The 27,512-nt window shown below is 35.4% G+C and overlaps 1 protein-coding gene and 1 pseudogene across 1 annotated transcript; one reads left to right on the forward strand and one right to left on the reverse strand.

Moving 5' to 3' along the window:
- Positions 1-1,078: 1,078 nt before the first annotated feature.
- LOC109008892 (metal transporter Nramp5-like) lies at positions 1,079-9,037 on the forward strand. Its single transcript, XM_018989162.2, has 13 exons — positions 1,079-1,435; positions 1,700-1,778; positions 1,851-1,891; positions 2,034-2,112; positions 2,226-2,330; positions 2,973-3,082; positions 5,382-5,563; positions 6,262-6,331; positions 6,671-6,844; positions 6,992-7,096; positions 7,332-7,463; positions 7,550-7,645; positions 8,444-9,037. The coding sequence occupies exons 1-13, from the start codon at positions 1,241-1,243 to the stop codon at positions 8,780-8,782; spliced, it is 1,707 nt and encodes a 568-aa protein (XP_018844707.2). The 5' UTR covers positions 1,079-1,240; the 3' UTR covers positions 8,783-9,037.
- A 584-nt stretch (positions 9,038-9,621) lies between these two features.
- LOC109008891 lies at positions 9,622-15,645 on the reverse strand (annotated as a pseudogene).
- Between the last annotated feature and the right edge of the window lie 11,867 nt (positions 15,646-27,512).

Below are 27,512 nucleotides of genomic sequence, written 5' to 3' on the forward strand. Positions count from 1 at the left end.
TTCCAAATGAATGGCTTCAAACTAACACTGATATTAGAAGTCAAGGCCAGGTTTCTATTTGCAGTTTAATAGACTACTTTTTATGTTGTTTTTTAAATGCGAATGAAGGTGGTAACTTGCTCTTCCTGGCATGCATATTTTTATTATTTGTCCAGCCCTTCTTGTCTGTTTCCAAAGAACAGCCATCATGCATCTTTATCTATCTAGTTTTTCTTTTTCATTTTTCCCTTTGGCCAAACAACAGAACGGACAACAGAATATCATTGCTAGAACATAAAAGTACTAAAGCATCTTAATTCATCCTATGAAAAATTAAAGAGCCTCTCGATCGATGTGGTTGTTTTAGAAATTAATCCAAAAGCTGATCATTGAGGTGAAACATCATTGACAAATGTTTTAGCTATATAAAAAAAAATCCGTACAATTAAACTGATAAAATTACAGTAAGTTAAATTGTAAAGTTATTTTTATTATAAAATAAATTTAATATATTATATAAAGTCATGTTAGTATGTTGATTTACTTTTATGGTCAGATCAGTCCATATCACTTCTCTTCTTATAATAAAATACTTTTCTTTATGTTTTGTTTATGAAAAATAATATTTGTAGTATATATAAAGTGCGTAAAGTGCGTGAAAGTGCTAGTTAATTCTTTTTAAAAAATTAAATAAATATAAAATTTATATAAAAAATTTAATTTTTTAATAATAGACTACAGTAAAACATTACAATTTGTTTACTTCTTTCGAGACGTACGTGTCTTCTTGGGTGAAGAAAGTGATACGTCCTTTCGTCGTCCACCAAGTGTTGACGCCATTTAGAGCAAATGATCATGGACTACTATGCTGTCAAGAAAGCCAAATTAGATGGATCAGCCCTTAATTAATATATATATTTATGTGCAATCGATAGTGCATTTCAGCTCTCTTTGTAATTATTAGATGATTAATTAATATAAAATTACGTTTATTTAGATAATAGGATTAATTGCAGGATATTTTGTCTAAACCACATGGGATATTGCTATTAATTTGGAGGGATTTGTACTAATGAAGGCATAAGATCAATTTTAGAAGACTTGGCAATGACACCCTGGTTTTAACAAAATTAAAGACACTGCCATACATGCATTATAAATACATGGAGCTCCCAGTTTTGACAGTTTCATTGCAGAACCGCCTCAAGTTTCCAGAGATCAGAAAGATAAAGAGAAGGCCAGAGAGACCTAGAGATCAGAGATGGGAGGCCATGATCAGCAGCAAGCTGAGAGTGAAGTAGTTCCAGCAGGTGGAGGGACAGGGAGTAACCGCATCGCAGCCGCTCTTTATTCGGAGGGAGAGAATGTACTCCCTCCATTCGTCGATCACGATGTCAGTGCTACCAGGAACAACAAACAGCTTGATCATGATTATCATGAAGACCCTAATCACCGAGTCTCTGATCTCACAATCTTTCTCTCTTCCTTTCTTCAGTACCATGCCTTAGTTTTTTTTCAGTTCAGACATTTCCCAGTTCTATGTTTCTTCACCAGGCCTTTCTTTTTGGCTTGGTTCTGATTATTATTCACTTTTTTCTACCGTGAATATTATTGTCTTTATTTATTGTTTGGTTCTATGCTTTGATCATACATTAACTTTCGAGGATCAACATCTGATCAGTACGATGATTCTGCTTTTGTGATTCTTTTTGATGTTCAGAAACCGGGATGGAGAAAGTTCATAGCATACGTAGGCCCTGGATTCCTTGTTTCTTTAGCTTACCTTGACCCCGGCAATTGTGAGTCTGTGTGTGTGTGTGTGTGTTTGACAGTTGATTAATATCATTTTGATATATTGTATCACTTCACAGTGGAAACTGATCTGCAAGCAGGAGCAAGTCACAGATATGAGGTAAATCAAACAGCTGCAAGAGAAAATATTCAAGAAAAAGCCTTCAAATAACAATTTGAAAGCATAAATCGATCTTATTAATGCTCTTTTATTCAGTAGTAATGGGAAATTAACGCATGTTTGTGATATTTGGAATTTGCAGCTACTGTGGGTTGTACTCATTGGATTGATCTTTGCGCTCATAATCCAATCTTTGGCTGCAAATCTTGGAGTCAGCACTGGTAAAGCTGCAAAGCAAACAAATTCAACCCCAAATCTCCAATATAATTGTTTCTTCTGCAATATTTTCTTTCTTTTGTTTTTGGGTAGAGTTAATTAAGTAAACATCTTTCAGGCAAACATCTTTCAGAGTTATGCAAGGCTGAGTACCCCAAATATGTGAAGTATTGCCTATGGTTGCTAGCTGAGCTTGCTGTCATAGCCGCTGACATACCCGAAGGTATTTGATATTTAAATTCTTATCAAGTTGTTCAATATTTTACGTTTTGTATGGCTTAAAAAATGTATACAAGATTACTGATGCTAGATATAGTCTTTATCTCTTTCATGAAAAAAAGTAGGGTGGATCATTTAAAAATAATTATTTTTTATGTGAATCTCAAATTTATTCATTTTATTTTTTCAAAAAAAGGGCGTGAAATTTGTACACTATAAAATTACAAATATAATTTCATCAAATAATATGTGTAATTAAGTATGACAAAATAGGCAATATCCTTCCAAACTGTTGATATGGTCTCGTTTGTTTTCGTAGATGAGATAAGATGAAATGAATTGAGATAAAAGTTGAAATTCGAATAAAATATTATTATAATATATATTTTTAATATTAATTTTATTTTAAAATTTGAAAAAGTTGAATTGTTTATTTTATTTTATATAAAAATTTAAAAAAATTATAATAATTAGATAAGATAAAATGAGATAAAATAAGAATAATTGTAAAAACAAACGGCGTTTGATATTCTTTGAAATTCTTCTATATATATATATATAATAATCAGATAATAGAACAAAAAAGACAACATTATTGTTCATGCAGCATTGACCTCAGAGCAATTTCCTTTTTAAAAAATGGCAGTGATCGGGACAGCCTTTGGACTAAACATATTGTTCCATATTCCGGTATGGGCTGGAGTTTTGTTCACTGGTTTGAGCACTCTCTTACTTCTTGGCCTGCAGACATACGGGGTAATTTCTTTTTTTCTTTTCTTTTTTTCCCTTTTTTAATTAAGTCGGCCATAATTATATTTAAATTATGCTCGACGACGTACGTACGTACGTAGATTGTGTTTTATATATTTAGCGACCTTAATTTTGTCGTACGTATAGTTTGTAAGTAAACGAACAATTAGTTTATTATTTCTCGTCAATTAATTTAGAGTAATATATGCTGCATGTATGTATAACATTATACATATGAGTAATGTTTGATAAAATTTTAAGATATATAAATTTTGCGCACTCTTTTTAAAAAAGTATGAGATCTATCTACTATTAAAATAATTATTTTTTCATATAAGTCTTATATTTACACACTTTTTTTTAAATAGAGTAAGCAAAACTTGTACGCCTTAGACTGTAAATATCATTTTTTTATACCGTATTGAACAGTAATAGTCCCATATTATCAATTTTTCTTTTTTGATTTGAATTTTAAGTTTTCAATTTCAAGATTTTCATCATTTTAATAAATTTAATAACTGACACATCAACACACATATTATATGTATAAAATTGTAAGTATAGATAACATTTTTTATTAATTTATAAATAAATAAAAAATCTACATTAATTACTTCATGTGTTTTTGTTTGTATATGGATACATGTGTTTTCCACATATGATGATGATCATGTGTAATAGGGTACATCATGTGGGTGGGGGACCCTGAATATATAATAAATCCAATACAAATATCAAATGAATAGATTTCCACTTGTGTATTTTAAAAAATATTATAAATATTTTAAGGCAAAAATTTGGTCATGATCTTGGTTTCTTCATTTGGCTTATGCCTTGTATTGCTGATCTTTTTAAACTAATTACTTAGTGAGCTAGGGTTCCTTTTTTTCCAATATATTCCTATAGAAAATGCTTCACTTCTTTTGTCTCATTTGTCACGTGTATGCTGATGGAATCATAATGCTTATGCTTAATTTATTATAGTTAAGAGTATATTTCAAAAGAATATATCCCTTTCTATTTAGGATTAGTTAATTCTAAGATCATCAACGTTATCTTTTTCTTAATTAGTCTTTAGTATTGACTTATAATACTATGTCAAGTAATGCTGAATGAAAAAAGCTATAGGTAGTCGTCTGGTGCAAGCGCGGCGCAAACGAATCTAATGTGGAAAAATTAAAATGCAATGTTTTCCTCTCTTTGCATATCCCCAAATTTCTGACTCTCTCATTTCATTTCCCTCCCTCTCCATTTCTCTCTTTCAAAGAATTGATTTCTTTCCATTTCCCTCCCCTCTCTATATTTCTCTCCACAAAGACCTTCCATTTTGCCAAGACGTCTCTCCATTTCCCTTCGATTTCTCGTCCTCTCTATATTTCTCTCCCTCAAAGACACTCCCTCAAATAAAGAAAAATGAGAAAATGTCGCCATTAAATTTTCTTCTCTCTCTATCTCAGTGCCCCTGTTCCTTTCTCTATCATTCTTTTTCTCTCGGGAGTGTGAAGCAGATTCTCTAAAATTTCCACTTTCCACAAAAATCCAAATCGGTGAATCGCATTCATTTCTGGACCCGGAAAGAAAACGAGTAGGAAAGTAATATATTGGAGAAATCGACTTTGTAGGCTGGCCCGGTTTCTTGGGTTTTGTTTTCCTTTTCTTGGTGAACTCATCATGACTCGTTGCTAGTGAAAGAAAAAAAAAAACCCAAACGAGCGGGAAGACGAAAATGAAAATGATGTCGAGCTCTGTTTATCTTTTTTCTTTCTTTCTCTTTTTTCTCTTTTTTCTTTTTTTCTTTCTTTCTTATTTCGGTTTCTGGTGAGCTTCTTTTCTTCTTCTATTTCTTTTTTTTAATCTGATATGGCATCATCGACTGCGCACCGACTGTATGCATCAACTGTATATAGAAGAATTATTGCTAAATATAAGTCTCAAGATAGTACAAATTTTGTACGGACCATTTGTAAAAGAATGGGTCCCACAAGAGAAAATGTTTTATTTTAATATTTTTTATAGTACAGTCTGTTTTTTTACAAAATGCTTGCGCTAGATTTATATATTTGAGTCTTCCACAAATCATTACTCTATTATGTCGCATAAGATTGTCAATTAGTCTTCTCTTCACATTATGCCATTATCAAATCTCCTCATTATTTTACTATCATCATTTTTAAAAATAAAATATCATTGAAAACCAGAATATATAATTAATTTGTATGATTAATTATGAGAAAGAAGTCCATGTATTTTTGAATTAGATGATCAGAAAAATGAATGAATTATGAGTTGGGGGGGGTTGGTGCAGGTTAGGAAGCTGGAAGTGCTGATAGCAGTGCTGGTGTTCGTGATGGCTGCATGTTTCTTTGGGGAAATGAGTTACGTGAAGCCTCCAGCAGCTGATGTGCTAAAAGGAATGTTTATACCAAAGCTCAAGGGTCAAGGAGCCACCGGCGATGCCATCGCTCTCTTGGGTGCCCTTGTCATGCCGTACGATATTTTTGATCCCCCTCGTATATATATTTATAGAGAGTACTGCTACGGTCTCAAATTCGAGATTCAAAAAATAACTCGAATGGTATAATTTTTTTTTTTGTATTTTTTTAATCATCATAAACATTTTTTAAAAAAATAAAAAATTCATAACATCATTAAAATATATTTTCTTAATCATTCGGTAAAAAAATATAAAAAATAAAAATAAAAAATCTCATTCGGGACATTTTTTGAATCCCGAATTACATTTCTCATTTATAAAAAAGGAAAATGTTAAGGGCACCGACAATGTGTCGGGACTGGCATGACAATACCACGTGGCACTCTCATGTTGGTATGTAGATTGCATAGACTTGGCATTGCCATGTTGTCCTACCATGTCAGCAAAGTCAACTACTTAGCTCTCGTTTTAATATAGAAATGATTTTTTCTTATTTTATTTTATTATTATAATTTTTTAAATTTTTAAATAAAATATAATAAACAATTTAACTATTTCAAATTCTAAAATAATAATTATATTAAAAAATAATCTTTTAATAATATTTTTTTCAACTTTTAACTTTTATCTCACTATCTAAATGAATCTTAATGTTGATTGTGTTAGTAGATGTTTCATGCATGGGCATCGTTGCATATATAAGTATACGATTGTTCGTAGCATGAATTAATTTCTGTTTTCTTACCAACAGGCACAATCTCTTCCTCCACTCGGCTCTTGTCTTGTCCAGAAAAATACCCTCTTCTGTTCGTGGAATTAATGTAAGCCAATTTCCACTAAGAAAAATAAAATAAAATGTTCAATTTATCTCCTATTTTTCAAAACAATATACTTTTCACTAATCCTAGAATAAATCATGACTGAATATTAAATTCATATTTCTCGATTTTTTTTTAAAAAAAATCATAATTAACAATTATATCATGCATGGAAATATATATATATATATATATATATATATATATAAATACATATGATAGGACAAATGATGGCATGGAGTATTAGAATGGTTATTCAAAAATAACTTAAAAAGCTTTTGAAACTGCCAAAAAAATAAATAATGGATATTTTGTCTTCCTCATGATCATGTAAAATTGCAGGATGCATGTCGATATTTCTTGATAGAGAGTGGATTCGCACTGTTTGTGGCATTTCTAATAAATGTTGCAGTTGTTTCTGTATCTGGTGCTGTTTGCTCAGACAATAGCCTCACAGATGATGATGCAGATCGTTGCAGTGATCTTAACCTTAACTCTGCATCTTTCCTTCTCAAGGTTCAAGTTCATCATACAAACATATATATATATATATATATGTATGTATGAAGTTGATTGTTTTAATCCAATTAAGTACAAGCTCTAACAGAAATGAGATCAAAACATTAATTATTTAATTTTTTTTTTATTGTTGTATGTATGTAGAATGTGTTGGGTCGGTCAAGCTCAACCATTTATGCCATTGCATTACTGGCTTCAGGACAAAGCTCCACAATCACAGGCACTTATGCAGGGCAATTCATCATGCAGGTCTTAAATTATGATAGACATATAAGATATGAATCATGATAAATGTTATTCATCATTCTTTCATCATCTTCTGATATGACATGAAATGTTTGAAAGATGAGTAAAAAAATAATGAATAATTTCTCAATAATTTAATGACAAAATAAAAGAAAATAAAAAAATGAAGAACAACACATTCACACACAAAATTCAGTTGAGTTTGATTTTCATTGGTTTGAGGATGGTGTGGTTTTAGGGTTTTTTGGATCTCAAGATGAAAACGTGGGCTAGGAACTTGATGACTAGGTGCATTGCCATTACACCTAGTCTTGTTGTTTCCATTATTGGTGGATCTTCAGGTGCAGGCAGATTGATCATCATCGCATCGGTTTGTAACTCTTGGAAACTATTATATCTTTTTTATTCATATATACTAAACAATTATATATTAAATGCTTTTAATTTGTTATGCAGATGATACTTTCATTTGAACTTCCATTTGCTCTAATCCCTCTCCTTAAATTCAGTAGCAGTACCACCAAGATGGGACCACACAAGAATTCAATCTATGTGAGTTGTTTTCTCTCTCTGGTTTTCTTCTTTCATCAATTGCCATTTATATTGAGGTGAATCAGTCTAAGGTCTTCACTTGGGTTGCTCCGTCTCATCTTTGATATTGGGATAATGCATCAAAGCCTATGCAAACTTACAAACATAACAATAAAACTGATCATTTTCCTAGCCCAAGTGTGTGTATTTATATGGGTGTGCGACATGTTGTCCAACAAAACACATGCTTTAACGTGACTAAATATGACACACTAGATTGAAAAATTATTTTCTAATGTATTGTATCCATTATCCAAGCATTTCAATTTGTTGGCTTCCTTTTTGTAATTCTATTTTTTTAAGTATAAATGTATTAATATCAATAGGAGTAACCAAGTACACTGGGTGTATACAAGAGAAAACACCTAACACTTCTGTATTAATATCAAAAGGACTTCATCCTTTATGTAAATTCTATTAGTAAACCTAGTACTCCTCGCATGTATACGTACCTACATAGATACATACATACATTCATGCATGCATATATATATATATATATATATCATTGTCTCTGCCTTCAACATGTCTCAGTCATGGCCCACCTTTTGGCCTCCCTAACACTAAATTTTATAATTCTATATGCAAGTCCATCTGCATGTTGATGCCATGAATTGAATAGGTCAATGAACCATAACCATAAAGCAAAAGAAGATTTAGAAAACCCACGCAAAAGTAAAGGGAGAGCGAAACAAACTTCCTTCCAACTATGAATCTAAATATATAATTATGCCTGTATGTATGTATGTATGTGTGCAGATTATTGTGATCTCGTGGATCCTAGGCTTGGGCATAATTGGCATCAACATATACTACTTGAGCACGGGCTTCGTGGATTGGCTAATTCACAACAGTTTACCCAAGGTTGCAAATGTGTTCGTGGGGATCTTAGTGTTTCCCCTAATGGTCGTCTACATCCTTGCAGTGATCTACCTAACCTTCCGAAAAGATGCTGTTGTAACATTCATAGACCCCACAAAGGATGACCCAGCAGCCCAAAACAATATGGAACACGGGCGAGGTGGTGCTGATCGGCCAGGACAAGTAGACCGCATCCCTTACAGAGAGGACTTGGCTGATATCCCGTTTCCGGAGTAGAGGGGGGTTTCAAGATCAAATGCTTCACCCTCGTATAACCTAGGGAGCTCCAGACTTTTATGTTAATGACTTTCTGAAGGAGCTATATAGGGCTTCCTCGGCATTATTTGAAGCTTCTTCGAGTTCTTCTAAAGCTTTATTCCTATAGGGCGACACACACACACACACATATATATATATATATAGTGTTCAGTTGTGAGTTTATATTGAAGCTCTATTTCTTGTATCAATATTACTTAGTGTTTCGTAACTTAATCATCTCTAATGAAAAGAAACTTTTCAAGTTCCTATTTACTCATATGATAAAATAGGCATCTGTCGTCTGCACGCATACTGTTAAATGGACCACTACCAACTCAACTGTTGAAAGCATTTCTATTCAAACCTCCCCCTCCATTGCATATTTATATATTTTTGGTCCTCCCTGAATCAAATCCATTCCTACCTCTTTATTGTAATATTTTATGCATTATTTATCTCTCCCCCTTCCAAAAAAAAAAAAATGGGATTAGTCTTACAGTGTCTGTCTTCAACCATCAACAATTTTTATACCTTCTCGCAATACTTGAGTAAACATGGCCGACAATATAGGGAAAATTATAATATGGAATAATCCATGGTGTGCATGAATTTATGTCACATTTTTAAAATAGTTGAGGTTGATGGTACAACTATATGACTCAAAACACAATTCATGAGATTGTGCAGGAGAGCCAGAACAACTTCAAAGAATGTATCAAGGGAATTCAAGGATGAGCAAGACAGAAGTGGAACCTATCATAAGTACAACTGACTTGGAAAATTCTAATTTCTATCTTTTTTACCCGTGTAATTACAGGCCTTACATGAACTGCCCCAGATAACTTCTATATAGATCAAAACTCGAAAAAGTGCAAGCCAGATATATTTCATTGCAGATTTAAATAATTTCCTTCCTTTTCATTTTCAATGCAGAAAGTAATCTATAGAAGTAATTGAATCATAAAATTACGACTCATATTAAGTTCTCTTTTTCAACCTAAACCAGAGGTAGTACCACATACAGGCCGAAGCATTTGATAATTGAGAGCAGGCTGTGCATTACCTGAAGTATTGAACGTGGCATTCGAAGTAGATGAGTACTGCTTCATCCCTTCTACAGGCAGCCTTGGCCCCAACCCAAACATTTGCTGGCGCGGTATAAACGGCATGTGGGGATGAACTGGTTGGTTGTTACCAAATCCTGGAATGCTAGGCTGTGAAGGTGAAGCTGACATAATCTGTTGCTTATTATTACTAGTGTCATTGTTACCCATAGGACTAACATCAGGTAAACTCGAGGATGAAGTAAAACCAGCAGGTCCAAATCGGGTTGATAACACATGGACCCTCTCAGTAGCAAATCTCTGCCTTGTCCTCTCCACTTGTTCACATTCTTTCACCAAAAATGTTTCCACTTCAGCAAACTGCTTCAGCTTCAGCTCTAATCTTTTCAACTGTCAAATACATTTTGTAGCAGAAAATGGCAACAGGACATTTTAATTTCAAAGGAGGGGTTCAATACTTAGTATAATTTGTCCAGTTGAGTTTGTGTAAATTTTGGTGACAAAAAAAACCTTTGGTAACTAATCCAGCTTTTCTAGGGCATGATTGTTGCCCACTATACCATTAATGGGGATCAAAGACCTTGAGTTCTTGCCCGAACTTGAGGGCCTCAAGAGGGAGAGAAATAAACATATCAAGTGAGCCTTACGGCATTTATTGCTTATCTAACACTGCCCTAAACATTTATACCGGCAGCAATAAATGTTGTAGGGCCCACATGATGTCTATCTCTCTTCCACTTGAGGCCCTCAAGTTCGTACCCGAACTTGAGGGAATCTTTTTTTTTTTTTTTTATAAGTATATCAAAAAAAAAAAAAAAAAGATCAACAAATTAATGCAACTTGGTCATTTCATAAGTCACCAAATTAGCATTTCACCAGATTCAGTCTTCCACAGTAACAAGATACGGCAAGGAGTGAACACTGACTGAAATAAGATTCTAAAGTTTTGGGACAACAGCAAGCAGCCAACACAAGCCAAATAGGTTATATGCCCTTCCCCTCCGGATCTTGAAACTTCAAGATTTCCTAAGAGATTCAACTCCAACTACTAAAGGAAACATTTAACAGATAACAATAATCAATAGGAACGGATAAAACTTGGAATAGAAGTGGAAAAGACACAGAAGAGTGGAAAGCCAGACGTTTAAAAATCAATAAAACTTGCCAATATTTATCCCTGATGTTTTATAATATTTGCAGATAGCCTCTGAATTTCCCTTTCTTCAAGATCTGCAAACAGTTTCGCTTTTGTTGCTGCAGCAGCAAGGCCAGCTTTAGCAGCAGCTTTAACTTTCTCTGTAGAAAATGGAACCTGTCCCTCATTATGATTCCATGAACCATTTACTCCTGAGTTCTCTTCTGAAGTTTATTCTGCATGAAATTTTAGTATAGACTTGAGTTAATAAAATTAAAAACAGAGAAAAAACAAGAAAAGGTACAAGTGAAGAGAGGGAAAATAGACCATGCTGACCTTTCTGTTGGAATGAATTTGCAATTTCTCCATGACGAGTACCTTCTCTGCTATGTATACCTTCTGAATTCCTCCTTCATAGGTGTAAAAGAAAGTTTTTATTCTGTGTGCAGAACGCATAAGCTAACATTCATACATAAGCAATGATTTTAGATGAAAAATCCTTAAAGAGGGTTTCTAGAAATTTATAACAAAGAACCCTTCCTCCATAAATTATCCTAACAGAATTCATAATGCGGAACAAAATATCAATTGAAGCACCTTTCTTAAGGAATAATATTAGGATTTTTACCAGTGATATTAAAGTAAATGATAATACCAATGTTGTCTTGTAAAGTATCAGAAGGAAATGCACTAACCTATTACTGTGACCAGGTCCCTCCACCTGTAAAATTCTTCCAGAAGGAGACAAGCCATTGCCCTCAGACATTGCTGCCAAGGATGCATGGACACATGCTGCGGCAACTCTTGGTCCAACAGCAGAGGCCAAGATGGCAACCTAAAATTTTTTTCCACTAGTTAGATCTGTAAAAACACAAGCACAGCCTCTTAAATTTTTTGCATGTAAACAAAATGAAGTCAATTTTCACATAGGAAAGGGTTTTAGCTTCCCTGAAAAGGAAATTGCTTCAAAAAAATAGATCTTTGACAAAAATTGTCCTAGTTGTGGAAACAATTGGACCATGAGTGCAAGAATTTTTTATTTTTTTTATAGGTAATCAAGAAGTTTTATTCATAGAAATAGGCAAAGCCCAAGTACATAGGGAGTATGCACGAGAATCACCTCGATAGAGTTTACAATCGATGAATGCAAGAAAATTCAAACAATGAAATGTGATTCTTCATTGACTAACTTTGATGGAAGCATTTGATGAAAAGTGCAGAGTAGGAGAGGTGTAAAATTCAACAAGAACTATACAAGAACATTGTTAAATTTGCTGATAATTGTTTTTTGATAAATAATATGAATTTCACTAAAAGCGCAAAATGTGCATTCCAAGTTCAACAAGAAGTGTACAAGAACATGAAAGATTTAAGATGTTTCAAATTCATATATGTTTTCATTCGAACAAAATCCTAAAACCAAAATGAATTGTGTTTTGTAATAAATATCGACCATTTAATACTAGCATTTTTTTCAAATCACTTGGTTTTAAATCCTCAAATCCAAATGCAATGTCTAAATACATTTATGAAGAATAATGGATTTTAAACTTCACAGAGCCAAAAACTGCAATAGGCAAAACCCATGCGAGAAAGTTCAGTAATCTAATTTCCATGGTATTGTGGGTTTAAGTCACCTACCAAGGCCATAACTGGATTCCTGGAATTTGCAAAAGGGAGCCCGCTTTCAGAACCAGTATCTTGATGGCAGGATCCTGAAAGAAGAAAATAAAACATAATACGTTACATATAAAATATCATTACTTGATGGTGGATGCTTTAGGTCAATATGACTACCTGCTGAATCCACATTATAATTTGAATTTGATCTTCCATAATCATCTCCATTTAACAAATTGGATGACATGCTGGGAACTTCAATGTTTTCCAGTAGGCCATTCTCCATGGGTAGACGGAGAAAGTGAAGAATGCATTGTGCTTTTGACATGGTACCAACATGTTTGGCAATTTCATTCCAATTCTCGTTGTAGATCTCAATTGCCTCAAGTAGAAGTAAGGTTTCCTGATCGTTCCAATTTTCCCCATCTGGGTTAGCATAATCATTTGTTGAATCCACCCTTATAAAATCAATGCTGGATTGTCCAGTAACAAACCTCCCCTCTTGGAAGCACCCAGCGCATAGTCTAGTAATCTCCCAGAGACCATGAACCTATTCTCTAGATTCTCCATGTATTTGGCAACAATGTAGTTCCTACATTCCATGTATTTCTCTGATGTGTAGTCTAGTAATCTCCCAGAGAAATAATGTGGCACCACTTGCCTTTCCAGTCGATGCACTGCAGTTGGTGAAAACCAATCTGCAAGAAGGAGAATCCCAACAAGAAAAGACAAGATTACTACATATATGCAAATGTTTGCATATATACTTACTGTAGCCGTCTAAATCTCTATCTGTCCGCACATACACATGCCTATTTATCGCACCCACAGGCACATGCAATGCACACGGTGGGGGATAGAAAGACACAGATTCGCACTACACAATATCAATGGGGGTGGAATACGGAAAGTGGGGAAGAAAGAGAAAACAAACAAACAAAACCGTGCTTTGTTGGTCTTCCGGATGCCGGCAAATTTAGCTGGCATGACACCTGGCCTCGTATTAAGGATCCAGAATATCCCAAGAGAACTGTCCCATTCTCTCGTAACCCAAAGGGGAATGGCTGAAAGCCACTGAATGACATGAAAGGAACATAAAAGCCTGCAGTTTGAAACAGAGTTATGCAGATGAAGCAGTCCTATCTTAGCATATTATCATACACAAAGCCTACCCATGGCTTGCTTCTAAGCGGCATCGGTTCGAGGAGAAAAAAATAAAGAAACACAAAGTTTGTCGAGTAACTCGACAGATAGTTCAACTGTATGGCAGATGGACCTGGTTTCCCAAACAAATTAAAGTTTCGTTTGGTAACTAAATTCATCTCAATTTATTTTAATTTATCATTACAATTTTTTTAAATTTTATTATAAAATTTAATAAACAATTCAATTTTTTTAAATTTTAAAATAATAATAATATTAAAAAATAATATTCTAACAATATTTTATTACAATTCAATTTAACATCTAAACGTAATCTAAATGAAAACTTTAAATTAAAAAATACTAAAGATGTGTTTGGATGTTAAAGTGAGTTGAGTTGAGTTGAGATGATAAAATATTATTAGAATATTATTTTTTAATATTATTATTATTTTAAAAATTGAAAAAGTTGAATTATTTATTATATTTTATGTTAGAATTTGAAAAAATTATAATGATAAATTGAGATAAATTTATGATCCAAACTCACTCTAAGGATACGTTTGGTTATCAAATTCACCTCAACTCATCTCAATTCATTATTATAACTTTTTTAAATTCTAACATAAAATATAATAAACAATTCAACTTTTTTAAATTTTAAAATAATAATAATAAATGATATTTTAATAATATTTTAACTCAATTTAGGTTGAATTTGGATGTTAAAATGAGTTGAGTTGAGATGAGATGATAAAATATTATTAGAATATTATTTTTTAATATTATTATTATTTTAAAATTTAAAAAAGTTGAATTATTTATTATATTTTATATTAAAATTTAAAAAAATTATAATAATGAGTTGAGATGGATTGATAATACAAACGAGGTCTTAATTTAACATTAAACGTAGCCCAAACCCCACCCAAAAAAAAAAAGTGCTATTTGCGGCATTCAAAGCAACACGCTCCGTCTTTCGGTTCAGAAAAGTCTCAGCAAGTAAAAAATTCACTTTCCAGAGCTAATGGACTAATGGAGTAGACAGTGTTGCTCAAATAGGCTCAACAGCAGGTGTGTATTCGTGTATGGTATTAAAAAAATAACCTGAATGCACTGGAAGCACATGAGCCCTAGTCCCAATCCGCTTGACAACGCCACGTCCTTCCATGATCTGCGGAGGCGTGATCACATAGGTCGAACTGGCACCGTCCGTAGTGCCGTCCTGATCGAACACCGGAGCATCGGCGGGGACAGCGGAAAGCGCCTGGAGCTGCCCGCAGGACACATTTTCCAAGGCTGGCAGAGGAGTCAGGAACTGGCCCTTGCTGCAGTCTCCGCTCTGATTGGCCTGCTCGGAGGCCACTATGGCCAGAACGGAGGAGTGGGGCCGGTTGACGGCGTGCTTGACGACGGGAGGGAAGTCGCAGATGCGTTCCCCGGACTCGGAGAGGACCTCGCTCTCGTGGGAAGGCGGGAGAAGGGTGGCGTGTTGGGGGTCATCAGCGTTGCCCGTGGGTTCAAGCTCGTCGTCATCGTCGTTGTGGCGGGGGTGAGGAAGAGGTTCGTCTTCTTCCTCCTCCTCTTCCATCTCCTGTTTCTGTCTGCGTCTGATCTGGGGGTCTCTCTTTCGCTTCTTACATTTCGTCCTTGTTTCTGACCCCCAAAAAAAAAACCCAGAGTGAAAATCAAAACACAAATACCGGAGGAAAACACAGAGAGAGAGAGAGAGAGAGAGAGAGAGAGAGAATTTGGGTATGAAGAAGGGGACCTGAAGGGAAGGAAGGAGAAGCAGGCATTGTGGAAGAGAATTTGCTGAAAAGGTAATGAAAGGAAGGATGACGAGGGCAGTGAATTTGGGTTGGGGTGGATTGCTCTGCTTCTGTGAATTTGTGTGCTTCGATCCACCGGTGCCCAGCAAACAAGACGACGTTACGTTACTCTCTGATTTTCTTTCCATCTATGGTTAATTGTAAAAGCAGTCATTTTTATTGAAGAGAAAAAAGGAAGAAATTTAGAAAAAAACTAAGCAAATTGTCAACACATGAAGAAGGTAAATATTTAAGATTAAATATTTTTGTTCAGCATCTATGATTGTTAGTTTTTTAACAATAGAGTAGAATTTAATGCGATATCATGATGAATTATTCATTATGTACTCAAAATCTATCAAGAATAAAATGGGGGTTCGAAAACATAAAAGGAATAAGGATGAAGCTGTTTTCAAAAAAAAAAAAAGAATAAGGATGAAGCTAAAATTTTAGATTATTTTTACTCTTTATATATATATATATATATATATATATATTTATATAAATATATATATATATATATATATTATGTCTACTCTTTTATATTTGTGTTTTTAATTTAATTCAGGTGATACCACGCTAAGAAAATAAAGTAAGTGATATAAATTAGGGGTAAATAACATTACCTTAGTTTAAAGAAAAATTATACTCATCATTCTCACACATTATCTTTTTTTTTTTTAATTTTTTTTCTCTTAACAAATATGTGATGTATAGATGATGAGTAAAAAAATTCAATTAGTTTAAGAAGAATAAAATTAAATTAATAAATAAATAAAATATGTGTGGCGTATGGAGCTTTATTTCAAATTAAATGATGAGTAATGTTAGATAAAGTTATAAATTGTGTAAGCATCGTGCAATCATTTAAAAAAAAATAGTTCACCATTAAAAATTAGATTTTTTTACGTAGATTTCATATTTATTTATTTTCTAAAAAAGAATGCACTTATGTACTTTATGACTATAAATATTATTTTTCATGAACCTTTTTCATTAATTGACACACATTATATTATGTTTTTCCATATAATTTATTTAAGATCAATTCCATAAAATAATTGTATAAAATTAATATTAATTTTAAAGAATTGTGCTTCATTTATGTTAAAAACTTGTACAGTGATAACTGATTTTACATTATTAGCCTGAACTCTCTTGAGACGGCCACGAACTTGCATGGTGGCCCGAACGAGCTCAAGTGAGATGGCCGCGAGACTAGCGATCCGAAACCACCTTTTGCGTGTACTCATTGACACTGCGCTCCCTCCCAATCATGAAGAGGTCCAGAACCACCTCAAGTCTCACCGGCCACCTCCCTATTACACTCTGGCACAATAGGAGTTAAGGTTAAGTGAAGTGAAGTAGGGGTGCTACCCGCATGGGTAGGGAGTGAGGTTTTCTGCCCGAAGGCGGGGTATCCCATCTGGGTACCACGGTGCGGGGGCGAATACACATATGTCTGCCTCCCTCCCCCCTCCCAAATGGCCTAGATCATGTTTATGGACCCAAATGACCCAGAAATAACTTAAATGAGCCCAAAATCATATTCTTGATCCAAAATAAATTAACAAAAAAGTGAATTTACAATAATAAAATAATATACAAATTAAGAGAAAATGAAGTACTACATAATAAATTAATAATAATAACTAAACTATTACAATAATACAAATTAAGAGAAAATAATTACAAACATAAAAGGGACATTATATTAACATTACAAATAAGTAAATCATTGAATACAACTAAATGAGCTGTTTGGCATTTGGGGCAGATGGCCAAGGGTGGAAAGACATGTAATTAGTGATGTCTGCTGTGAGATCATAAAATCTGAAAAATTAACAATTTAATAGGAAAATAAATTAAAATTAAAATTACAAACATATATTAGAAATGAAAAAATTACAAACTAAAATCTGACTTACCAAGATAAGATGAGGATCAAAATGAGAATAGATCATTTGAATTTTCGTTCTTGGGCTTGGGATTAGGATTGAGGCTTGAGCTACGCATATGATAGTAAGATTATAAAAGCTAAAAAAATACAAGAAAAACAATTAGATACTAAAAATTATATAAATGCAAAAAATAATTAAGGGACAATACAAATTGTATAAGCCTATGGCAAATGGCAATGATAGGTCCAATACCACGAAATCATACTACAACGGAGGTAGATGTCGTCTTATGTATTGCTACAATAATTAAATTTTAAATTAATATTGATGAAATGAATATAAATAAATCAAAATAATAAATGAAATCAACAATTACTAGATTAAGGCTGATCACCACCCTCCTCCTCGTCGGTCTCCTTAAAGTCAAGAACATCCAGAACATGAATTTATGTCTCGTTGATCAAATTCTGCGTGCAAATCAATGCCTCCGGTACTAAAAACCGACTCTGAGGCAACAGTACTAATAGGAATGACCAAAATATTGCGGGTTATCTCTCTGAAGACAGGATATTTCAGGGCATTGGTCTTCCACCATGGTAATATATCAAATTCTCGTGTATATGGGAGAAGATCCTCTACCAAATATTCGTCTACCTTCGACTTCACCTCCGTAGATTGAAGGACTAGTAGGGAGTTCTATGAAAGGCTCTCATCCCACGCCAACCTACACTTTTTTTTCCGCCCTGGCTTTTGGAGGAGGTGGTGGGGTAGGTATAGGTGTAAGTACATTAGCACTCCTGATCACAGTAAACTCATCAAACAATTTACCAAGGGTTTCTCTAACCATTGTCTCAATAAGCTCAGCCCATGCATTCCTGTGCACAAGTCTCAAACCATATATCATACCATCAATCTTAATCTGGGGGTCAAGAGCAACAGCCACATATAACAAAATATTTAGTCTACTCAAATCTCCACAATACTTGTCATATTTAACCCCGATTATCAATGTCATCTCTCATATCCTAATATGGTCACCCCTACACATTTTATACAATTCTTCTTTCACCTTACATATTTGTTGACAAAATTATTAGATGTAGGGTACAAAGAACCAGATAGCCTCAATGTGACCTCGTAGAAAAGCCTAAAAAAATATACAAAAGTAGCAACAATCTCTCAATCATCATCAATAGGCTTTCTTAATCCTCATGTTCATCGAAATATTTGACATATTGAATGTTTTCATCACCCAATAATTCAAAGGTCGCCTTATATTCTTGGGTCGCCTCCAACATAAAAAAAGTTGAGTTTCATCTTGTAGGAACATTAGAACAAAAGTTCTTCTTGGATGTTATGCCCACATTCCTCACAGTAGTTTTGAATTTCTCCAATCTAGCAGGAGAAGAACTCACAAATCTCGCCTCTTTAAGATAGGTGTTAAGATATCTCAATGCGACATCTTTAGATAAGACATTATTAATTGTAACTGTCAAAACTCGTGCCAACCCCCACTCTTTTATTGCGGCCTCCAAGGCCTTCCCAACCACCCCACCATTGTGATTGAAAATTTGATAAAACTTAACAATTTTTTTGTATATTGTCTAATTACAATCAATGAAATGCATAGTCAAAAATATATAATTATAATTTTGGAAGAATTTCCAAGTATCGGTAATGAGGAAAACTACTTGAGCCACAATTGGTCCCTCAACAAATATTTCTCTTTCTTGTAATATTTTTTTATTATCCTTTGTCACTGTGTGACGAGAAGGAATATTAAATCTAGGTTCCAAGAATATTGTATCTAAGCAATTAGAATATTCCTTAGATAGAATATTCTTGGAACCCTCTCTCCTCCACAAACTGAAAATGTAACTCGTCCATGATAACCATGTGAGCTAACTTTCTTCTACACTCATCGGGATCATACGTAGTATACTCATTCAACGTTGAATCATCACTACTCCCATCCGACATTATTTTTAGTCCAATCTTTAGTTTAGATTGACTCTTTTTTTGTAAGGATTTTAATGTTGAACTCTTATTGCATTATTCTTCTAAATTGACATTTAATTGTGATGTACCATGTTTCTTATAGTGACATCCATAGAGTTTATCATAGTACTTACACTTTGCTTGAAGGTTATTGGAGTCACTACTTTCTAGTTTGGTAAAGTAAGACCAAACTATAGAAACATGTTTCTTGTTTTGTGTGAGCTTGGAGGCAGAGCAAGATTTCGTCTCTGTAGAGTTAGGACTAAGGTCTGTGGGGTTAGTGTCAGGTGTTGGGGTAGGGGTAGAAGAGCTATCAATAAAATCTGTTAGACCAGACATTCCTGATTCCCCAAAATAGTAAAAAATCTGAAAAGAAAACGTGCCACTAACATCATAAGTCAACACCACAAATTCACATAATGACATAAACACCACAAATTCACAGCCACTAACATCAATTGTATACTCAGCAATTTTCAGCAATTAATATAGGGTTTCCAACATGCATTATCAACTCAACAATTTTCAGCAATTAATATAAAGATTTCCAACAGTTTAGAAATGCCATCATTGCTAAAATGCAAAGGCTTATTCATTGCTCACTGGCATGGGCCAGCATGCACGATGCTAAAAGAAGCTTACTCTCCAACATATAAAATCTATGCATCCTTAATTTTTTGTTTCCAATTTGGTTTTTGTTTTCTTTTCTGCTTTCATCACCTCATGAAAAGAAGATTCTGCTTAGATCATTATGGTATGCATGTGTTTTTCATGGGTTTTGTTTTAATTGTCATGTATATCTAATTCTCTCTGATCTCTTGCATTTCATTCTTTTTTTATAATCATGAAGAATCAATACTCGCGAGATGGAACAGGTTAGAAAGTGAAAGAAAATACATATCATAATATATACCTATTTCTCACAAACTTTATAAAGCTAAGCTGATGAATTTGTCAATTTTGAAAGCATGTTCTTATTCATGTTTTGAGAGTGCTTGGTGATCTCATCAACCAAAATCTTGCATACACAAGCCTCATGAAAGTGTGAATATTAAGACCTGAATTTTGTGTTGAGCCGTGATATATATAGAGACATGGATGCAAAAATAAATTCACTGTAAATTCATCGTACGTGCATGAACACTAAATTCATTGTACGTGCAAATTCATTATACCCTAAATTCACTGCAAATTAGTTAATTTAGGAGTTTCAAGATTGAAACCCCTAATATAATTAAAAACTTTAGGGTTCCAATCTGAAACTCTAAAGTCAAAAAATATACAAAAAAAATTAACACAAACATCAAAACACATGCACAAATTGAATCTCCACAACACACAATTCACAATGACACAATCTCATCCTCCAACTATTCTATTTAATCTCATCATTCATCTAATCTCCATAACTCAACAAAAAGTAAATAAACACTTCAGACTCGATTAACTTACTTTTAGCGATGGAGATGCAGACGGACGGCAACGGCGCAATGCGTACGACAGATGGACAGCAAGAGAGAGAGAGAGAGAGAGAGAGAGAGAGAGAGAGAGAGAGAGAGAGAGAGAGTTTTCAGATGACATAGGTCAGAGAGAGTCTGAGAGAAGGGGCCAGGGGAGGGGGAGTCAGGGGCTTTTAACACCCCATACCAAAACGATGTTGTTTTGTTAGATACAAAACGACGTCTTTTTTTTTACTGCGATTTTTTTTAAATAAATACATATATATAATATAAATATATATTATAGCGAGCGGGGAAAAATTGGGCCCCCTCCGTCCCCCGCCTCCGCTAGAGGGGAAAATGTAGGCCGGGCTACCCACCCCCCACATCTAGCGGCACGAATCCCCCATCTTGCCCATGTTAGGGCGGGGCCCTGCTACCCTCCCCTACAGTGAAGTAATGAGTTAAAGAGAAACCAAAATGAATGTCATGTGAAGTGAAGAAGGGTCGTGGACCATGAACTTTAGCATGGGTGGCTTAATAAAGGAAATGACAGTTTTACGGTAGTTAGTAAATGGGTCTTAGAGTTGGGCCATTGGGTCATAGCCTTATTGGATTTGCTAAGTCCAAATATCATTTTATTAGTTGTATTTCTGATTTCAGTAGTATTTTACTTCTAATTTCCTATTGGATGGAAAACATCTAAAGGAATAGGGTCTAGGTTTGTTCTAGTCTATAACAGGAGGTTGTTAGAGGCAAACAGAATATTCTCAATTGTTCTTCCGTGTTTCCTGGAGGTGCTCGCCTCGAAGAGAGCTGTGTTATTACTTGTAACATTAATTCCAAAACTTTCCATCATTTTCTATCAATTTTTATCTCTTTTAAAGCTAAATTTCTACTATACCTTATTTGAATTTTTTATATCTGGTATTAGAGTAGTCGATTCTTTGTGCTATCAATTTTACACGACAGATGGTACACGGTTTAATCAGCTGTAGGATGGGTTAAACTCCTTGAAGAAAGCCACTGAATCGCAGTTTAAGGCTTTCAAGGTGGAGATGCGAACATTGAGACGGCAAGTTGAAAAATCTGTGGAAGGCAAGATGCAGACCATGCGCAGGCAAGTGGAAGCAATGACTCATTAGCTCTCTTCTCTGACCATGGAGCTGCAAAGGAAAAACACTAATCAGTATGAGGACTGATCATCTAACCAGAGGGAGTTTAGACAAGAATCAGTAATGACACATATGGGGGAGATCCAACCACGGGCAATAAGGTTGGAGTTTCCTACTTTTCATGGTGAGGACCCGTTGGGATGGCTTTCTAAGGTAAATCAGTTCTTCGCCTTCCTCAACACACAACCACAACATAGAATGAGGCTTGTATCATTTCATATGGAGCCTAGTGTGGTTTAAAGACTTGGATGATTCTGGAGCTTTGACAAGTTAGGATGAGTTTGTGAGCGCTCTATTGGTTCGATTTGGCCCTAGCAGCTATAATGATCCTATGGAATAATTTACCCGCCTTAGACAAACGGGTACTGTGGAAGCATACAAGGCCAATTTTGAGTTCTTATCAAACATGTTAAGCGGACTGTCAGAGGGGAATAAGCTTAGCTGTTTTCTAAGTGGGTTATAAGATGAAATTAGACTACCTGTCCGTATGTTTAACCACTCCAATCTAACCACTGCTTATAGCCTAGCCAAAATCTAAGAAGAAAATGTCAACCTACACATAAAACTACCTACCCGTACCTTTACTACCCAGCCCACTAAACCAACCTCCTTTAAATTTCATCCCACCCATCAACCACCAGACCCAAACAAAAAACAAAGCAAGGCAGTTGTCCCTGTGCAAAAAATTAGCCAAGCTCAAATGAAAAATGGAAGAGAGAGGAGCATTTGTTACTGTTGTGATTCCAAATGGAATCCGGGTCACAACTGTCATAGTCCTAAACTTTATTTGATGTAGAGGGAAGTGGGGAAGATATTGAAATGGGGGTCGAACAACAGGAACAACTTAAAATGTTGTATCCAGAAGATCCACAAGAAGTATCGCTGCATGCGATTATAGGCTCCTTAAACCCTAGGACTACTAGGGTTAAGGGTAAAATTGGTAGCCAATGGGTCATCATTCTTATAGACTCGGGCAATACCCACAATTTTGTGGACCATGCCATACTAAATCGAGTCTCTCTAACCTTGATTGAGGAAGAAAAAGTAAGGGTTAAGGCGACAAATGGAAAAAAAGGTGGACAATGAACGAAAGGTAGTGGGGGTCAATGTACACGTACAAGGAGTTAATTTTACAGTTGATATGTTTGTGCTGGTTTTAACAAGCTGTGACATGGTGCTTGGCATGCAATGGCTCCAAAATTTGGGTTCCATTCAATGGGATTTTAAAGAACTCACTATGCAGTTTTCTCATAAGCAAAAAACAGTGAAGTTGAAGGGATTAAGTGTAAATACATGGATTTAGGAAGGCTATGTCGGCATGCTTCATAAAATGGAGAATAAGGGGGTGTTGTTACATCTGATTGATGAGTCCACCAAGGCAACAAGTCCAGAAAATTCCCCAGCCATCTAGCAATTACTAGATCAATATTGTAACATTTTTTTCCTCCCCAAACCAGCTTACCTCCTGCAAGAACACACGAACATTCAATTAACCTTCAGCCAGAAACCAGCCCCATTTATGTACGACCCTATTGTCACCCCTATTTTCATAAAAATGAAATAGAAAGGATAGTTAAGGAGCTTTTGAACTCAAGTGTTGTGAGGCCTAGCCAAAGCCCTTACTCCTCCCCCGTGTTGTTGGTAAGAAAGGCGAATGAGACATACAAATTGTGTGTAGACTACTAATCCCTGTGACTATTAAGGAAAAATTTCTCATATCAGTAATGGAGGAGTTGATGGATGAGTTGTTTAGAGCCAAGATCTTCTCTAAGCTTGATCTAAGGTCGGGTTACCAGCAAATGTACCAAAGACTGTCTTTCGCACCCATGAAGGGCACTACGAATTCCTAGTTATGCCTTTTGACTTATCTAATGCCCCCATCAACTTTTCAAAGTTTAATGAATGAGATTTTTAGACCCCATCTCAGAAAATTTCTTTTAGTATTTATTTATGTCATTTTAACTTATAGCAGGGATTCCGAGAAGCACCTAACTCACCTACAGCTAGCATTTGAAATCTTGAAGGAGAACCATATGTTTGCCAAACTAAGCAAATGCATATTCAGGCATGAAGAAATCTCCTACTTGGGCCATCTGATTTTAGGTCAAGAGCTAAGGGCAGACCCTAATAAATTACAAGCTATGATGAATTGGCCAACACCTACGTCTCTAAAAGCCTTGAGGGGTTTTTTGGACTTAACCGAGTACTACAAAAGATTCATAAAGAATTATGGTGGAATTACTGCTAAGCTGACCAGTTTGCTAAAAAATGACAGTTTTAAATGGGAAGAAGGGGCACAAAAGGCATTTGAAATGTTGAAGTCAACCCTCACTCAACCACCAGTTTTAGCACTTCCTAATTTACAACTTTAGTTTATTATTGAATGTGGTGCTTTTGGAGATGCTATAGGAGTTGTCCTTATGCAATAAGGCAGGCCATTGGCCTTTTTCAGCAAGGCGTTGAAGGGAATGACCTTAGGGTTATCAACATACGAAAAGGAGTTGTATGCACTAGTGTCTGCAGTGTAGAAATGACGTCCCTATTTACTTAGGCATACTTTTGTGGTCAAAATTGACCACCAAAGCCTCAAGTTTTTATTAGACCAAAGGGTGGGCACACCCATGTAGCAGAAGTGGGTGTCAAAATTGATGGGGTATGACTTTATGGTGGAATATAAGAAATGAAAGGAAAATGTGGTGGTGGGCACCTTATCTAGGCAAGGAGAAGAGAAAGTTTGGGTAGTTATACTCTCACTGCCCAACTTTGACTAGATTACAGAAATTAAGACTTCCTATGACTATGATAAAGAGTTGAAAAAGCTACTAAGAAAACATTATGGAGGGAATCTGTCATTCCCTTACTCCATGAGGGATGAGCTGTATTTGTACAAGAGAATGTTGTATGTCCCAACTGACTCAGCCTTTATTAAGAAGTTATTGACATTGGTGCATAGTAGTCCAGTGGGGGACATTTTGGCTTTGATAAGACAATTCACAAATTAAAGAGAGATTTTTATTGACCGGGATGGAAGGCAGATGTTAGGCAGTTTCTTAGAGATTGTGATACTTGCCAGATGGTGAAGGTAGACAATACATTGCCCATTGGGCTGTTGCAGCCTCTACTAGTGCTTCAGAAACCATGGACTACCATAACCATGGATTTTGTGGAAGGACTACTTAGCTCTAATGGGTTTAATATCCTATGAGCTGTGGTGGACAGGTTCACTAAATACGCGCATTTTGTGCCACTATCTCATCCTTACACAGCTCGTATAATGGCTCAGTTATTTATGAAACACATATTCAAGCTATATAGTATGCCAAAATCCACTGTGTTTGACAGGGATCCCACCTTCACAAGCAAGTTTGGGAATGAATTATTCTCACTACAGGGTGTGCAATTAGCTTTCAATACCTAATACCACCCATAGATAGATGGTTAGTCTGAAGCAGTCGACAAATGGCTAGAGAACTATTTGAGAAGCTTCACCAGTGACAAACCAAAGGAATGGTCGAAGTGCGTGGAACTAGCAGAGTGATGTTACAATTCTAACCTACATGCATCAACCAAAGTCTCCCTTTCTTACACTGCAGGGACCTCTAGACTTGAAGAAGTGGATGTTACACTACGAGACAAAGACAAGCTCTGGACTTTACTCAAGGAAAATATCATAGTGGCCCAAAACCATATGAAACATTACTCAAATTTAAAAAGGAAGGAACAACAGTATGCAGTAGGTGATTGGGTTTATCTTCGACTTCAGTCGTATAGGCAGACCTCGGTGCAAAAACGTCGAACTTTGAAGCTCTTTACCCACTTCTGTGCCCCTTTCCAGGAGGTGCAATGACTGGGTGAGGTGGCATATCGCTTGAAGTTACATGACACAACCCAGATCCATGAAGTTTTCCATGTATCACAACTCAAGCAAAAACTGGGCCAAAGCACAACACCCATACCCAAGCTACCTCCCGTGAACTAGCAGGGAATCGTCAAACCTAAACTTGAAGAGGTTCTTGCTCATCGACTGAGGAAGAAGAAGAATCGGCCATTTGTGGAGGTCCTCGTACGCTGGCAGGGACAACATGTTGAAGAAGTCTCATAGGAACCTTACCACACGATGCATGTAGATTGTCCTCACCTTGTGGGCAAGGTGTTGTGAAGGGAGAAAATATCACACGATGGCACAATGAGAGTTAGGGTTAAGTGAAGCGAAGTGATGAGTTGAAGAGGAATTGAAGTGAATGTCGTGTGAAGTGAAGAAGGGTTATAGGCCATGAGCTTTAGCACGCGTGGGCTTAATAAAGGAAATGGCAGTTTTACGGTAGTTAGTAAATGGGTCTTAGAGTTAGGCCATTGGGCCGTAACCTTATTGGATTTGCTAAGTCCAAATATCATTTTATTAGTTGTATTTCTGATTTCAGGAGCATTTTACTTCTAATTTCCTATTGGCTGAGAGCCATCTAGGAGAATAGGGTCTGGGTTTGTTATAGTCCATGGTAGAAGATTGTTAGAGGCAAGTAGAATATTCTCAATTGTTTTTTCGTGTTTTCCGGAGGCACTCCGCTCAAAGAGAGCTGTGTTCTTACTTGTGACATTAATCCAATAACTTTCCATCGTTTTCTATCAATTTATATCTCTTTCCAAGCTTAATTTCTATTGCACCTTATCTGGGTTTATTACACTCCCACGACATCGCTCTCTACAACCAAAGCCACTCACACCCATCTCCAAATCCATGACTGCACCCAAATGGGTTCAACACGGTCTCAATAGATTAGAGCTCTTCCTGAGTCCTAGCCCTCACTTTTGCCACCGGCAACAGTGGAAACAATCCGGCTCTCTTCAGTATGCCAGTGTCGTTGACTCCCACCTCGTTTCCCCGAAGTACCTCCAAGATGGCGATGTGTCAAACTAGTTCATCCACCACATACCACCTCCGAGGCCGAAATGTTGTGCTACATGCAGCAATTACGATCAGTACGGAAAAAAGAAAACAAAAAAATACACAAATTTAATGTGATTCGACAGTGTGCCTATATCTATAGGAGCGGGGGCTGAATTTTTACTAACTGTCAAAGTAGGGTTACATAATACTATATTTATACTAACTCTAGCCGTACAAAAATATTAGAAAATTCCAATAATATCGTTCCGCTCCGTTAGACTTCGTTTGGTTAGTTAAATACTCTCAACTCATCTCAACTCATCATTACAACTTTTTCAAATTCCAACACAAAATATAATAAACAATTCAACTTTTTCAAATCTCAAAATAATAATAATATTAAAAAATAATATTCTAACAATATTTTATCATCTCAACTCAACTCAACTCAACTCATTTCAACATCCAAACACAACCTTACTTAGTACGCTACGCTCTCCTCACTCGACTCCGCTTCACTCTCGACATCAAACTGCTT

Source organism: Juglans regia, chromosome 15 (genome assembly GCF_001411555.2).
Source record: "Juglans regia cultivar Chandler chromosome 15, Walnut 2.0, whole genome shotgun sequence".
Lineage (NCBI taxonomy): Eukaryota > Viridiplantae > Streptophyta > Magnoliopsida > Fagales > Juglandaceae > Juglans > Juglans regia.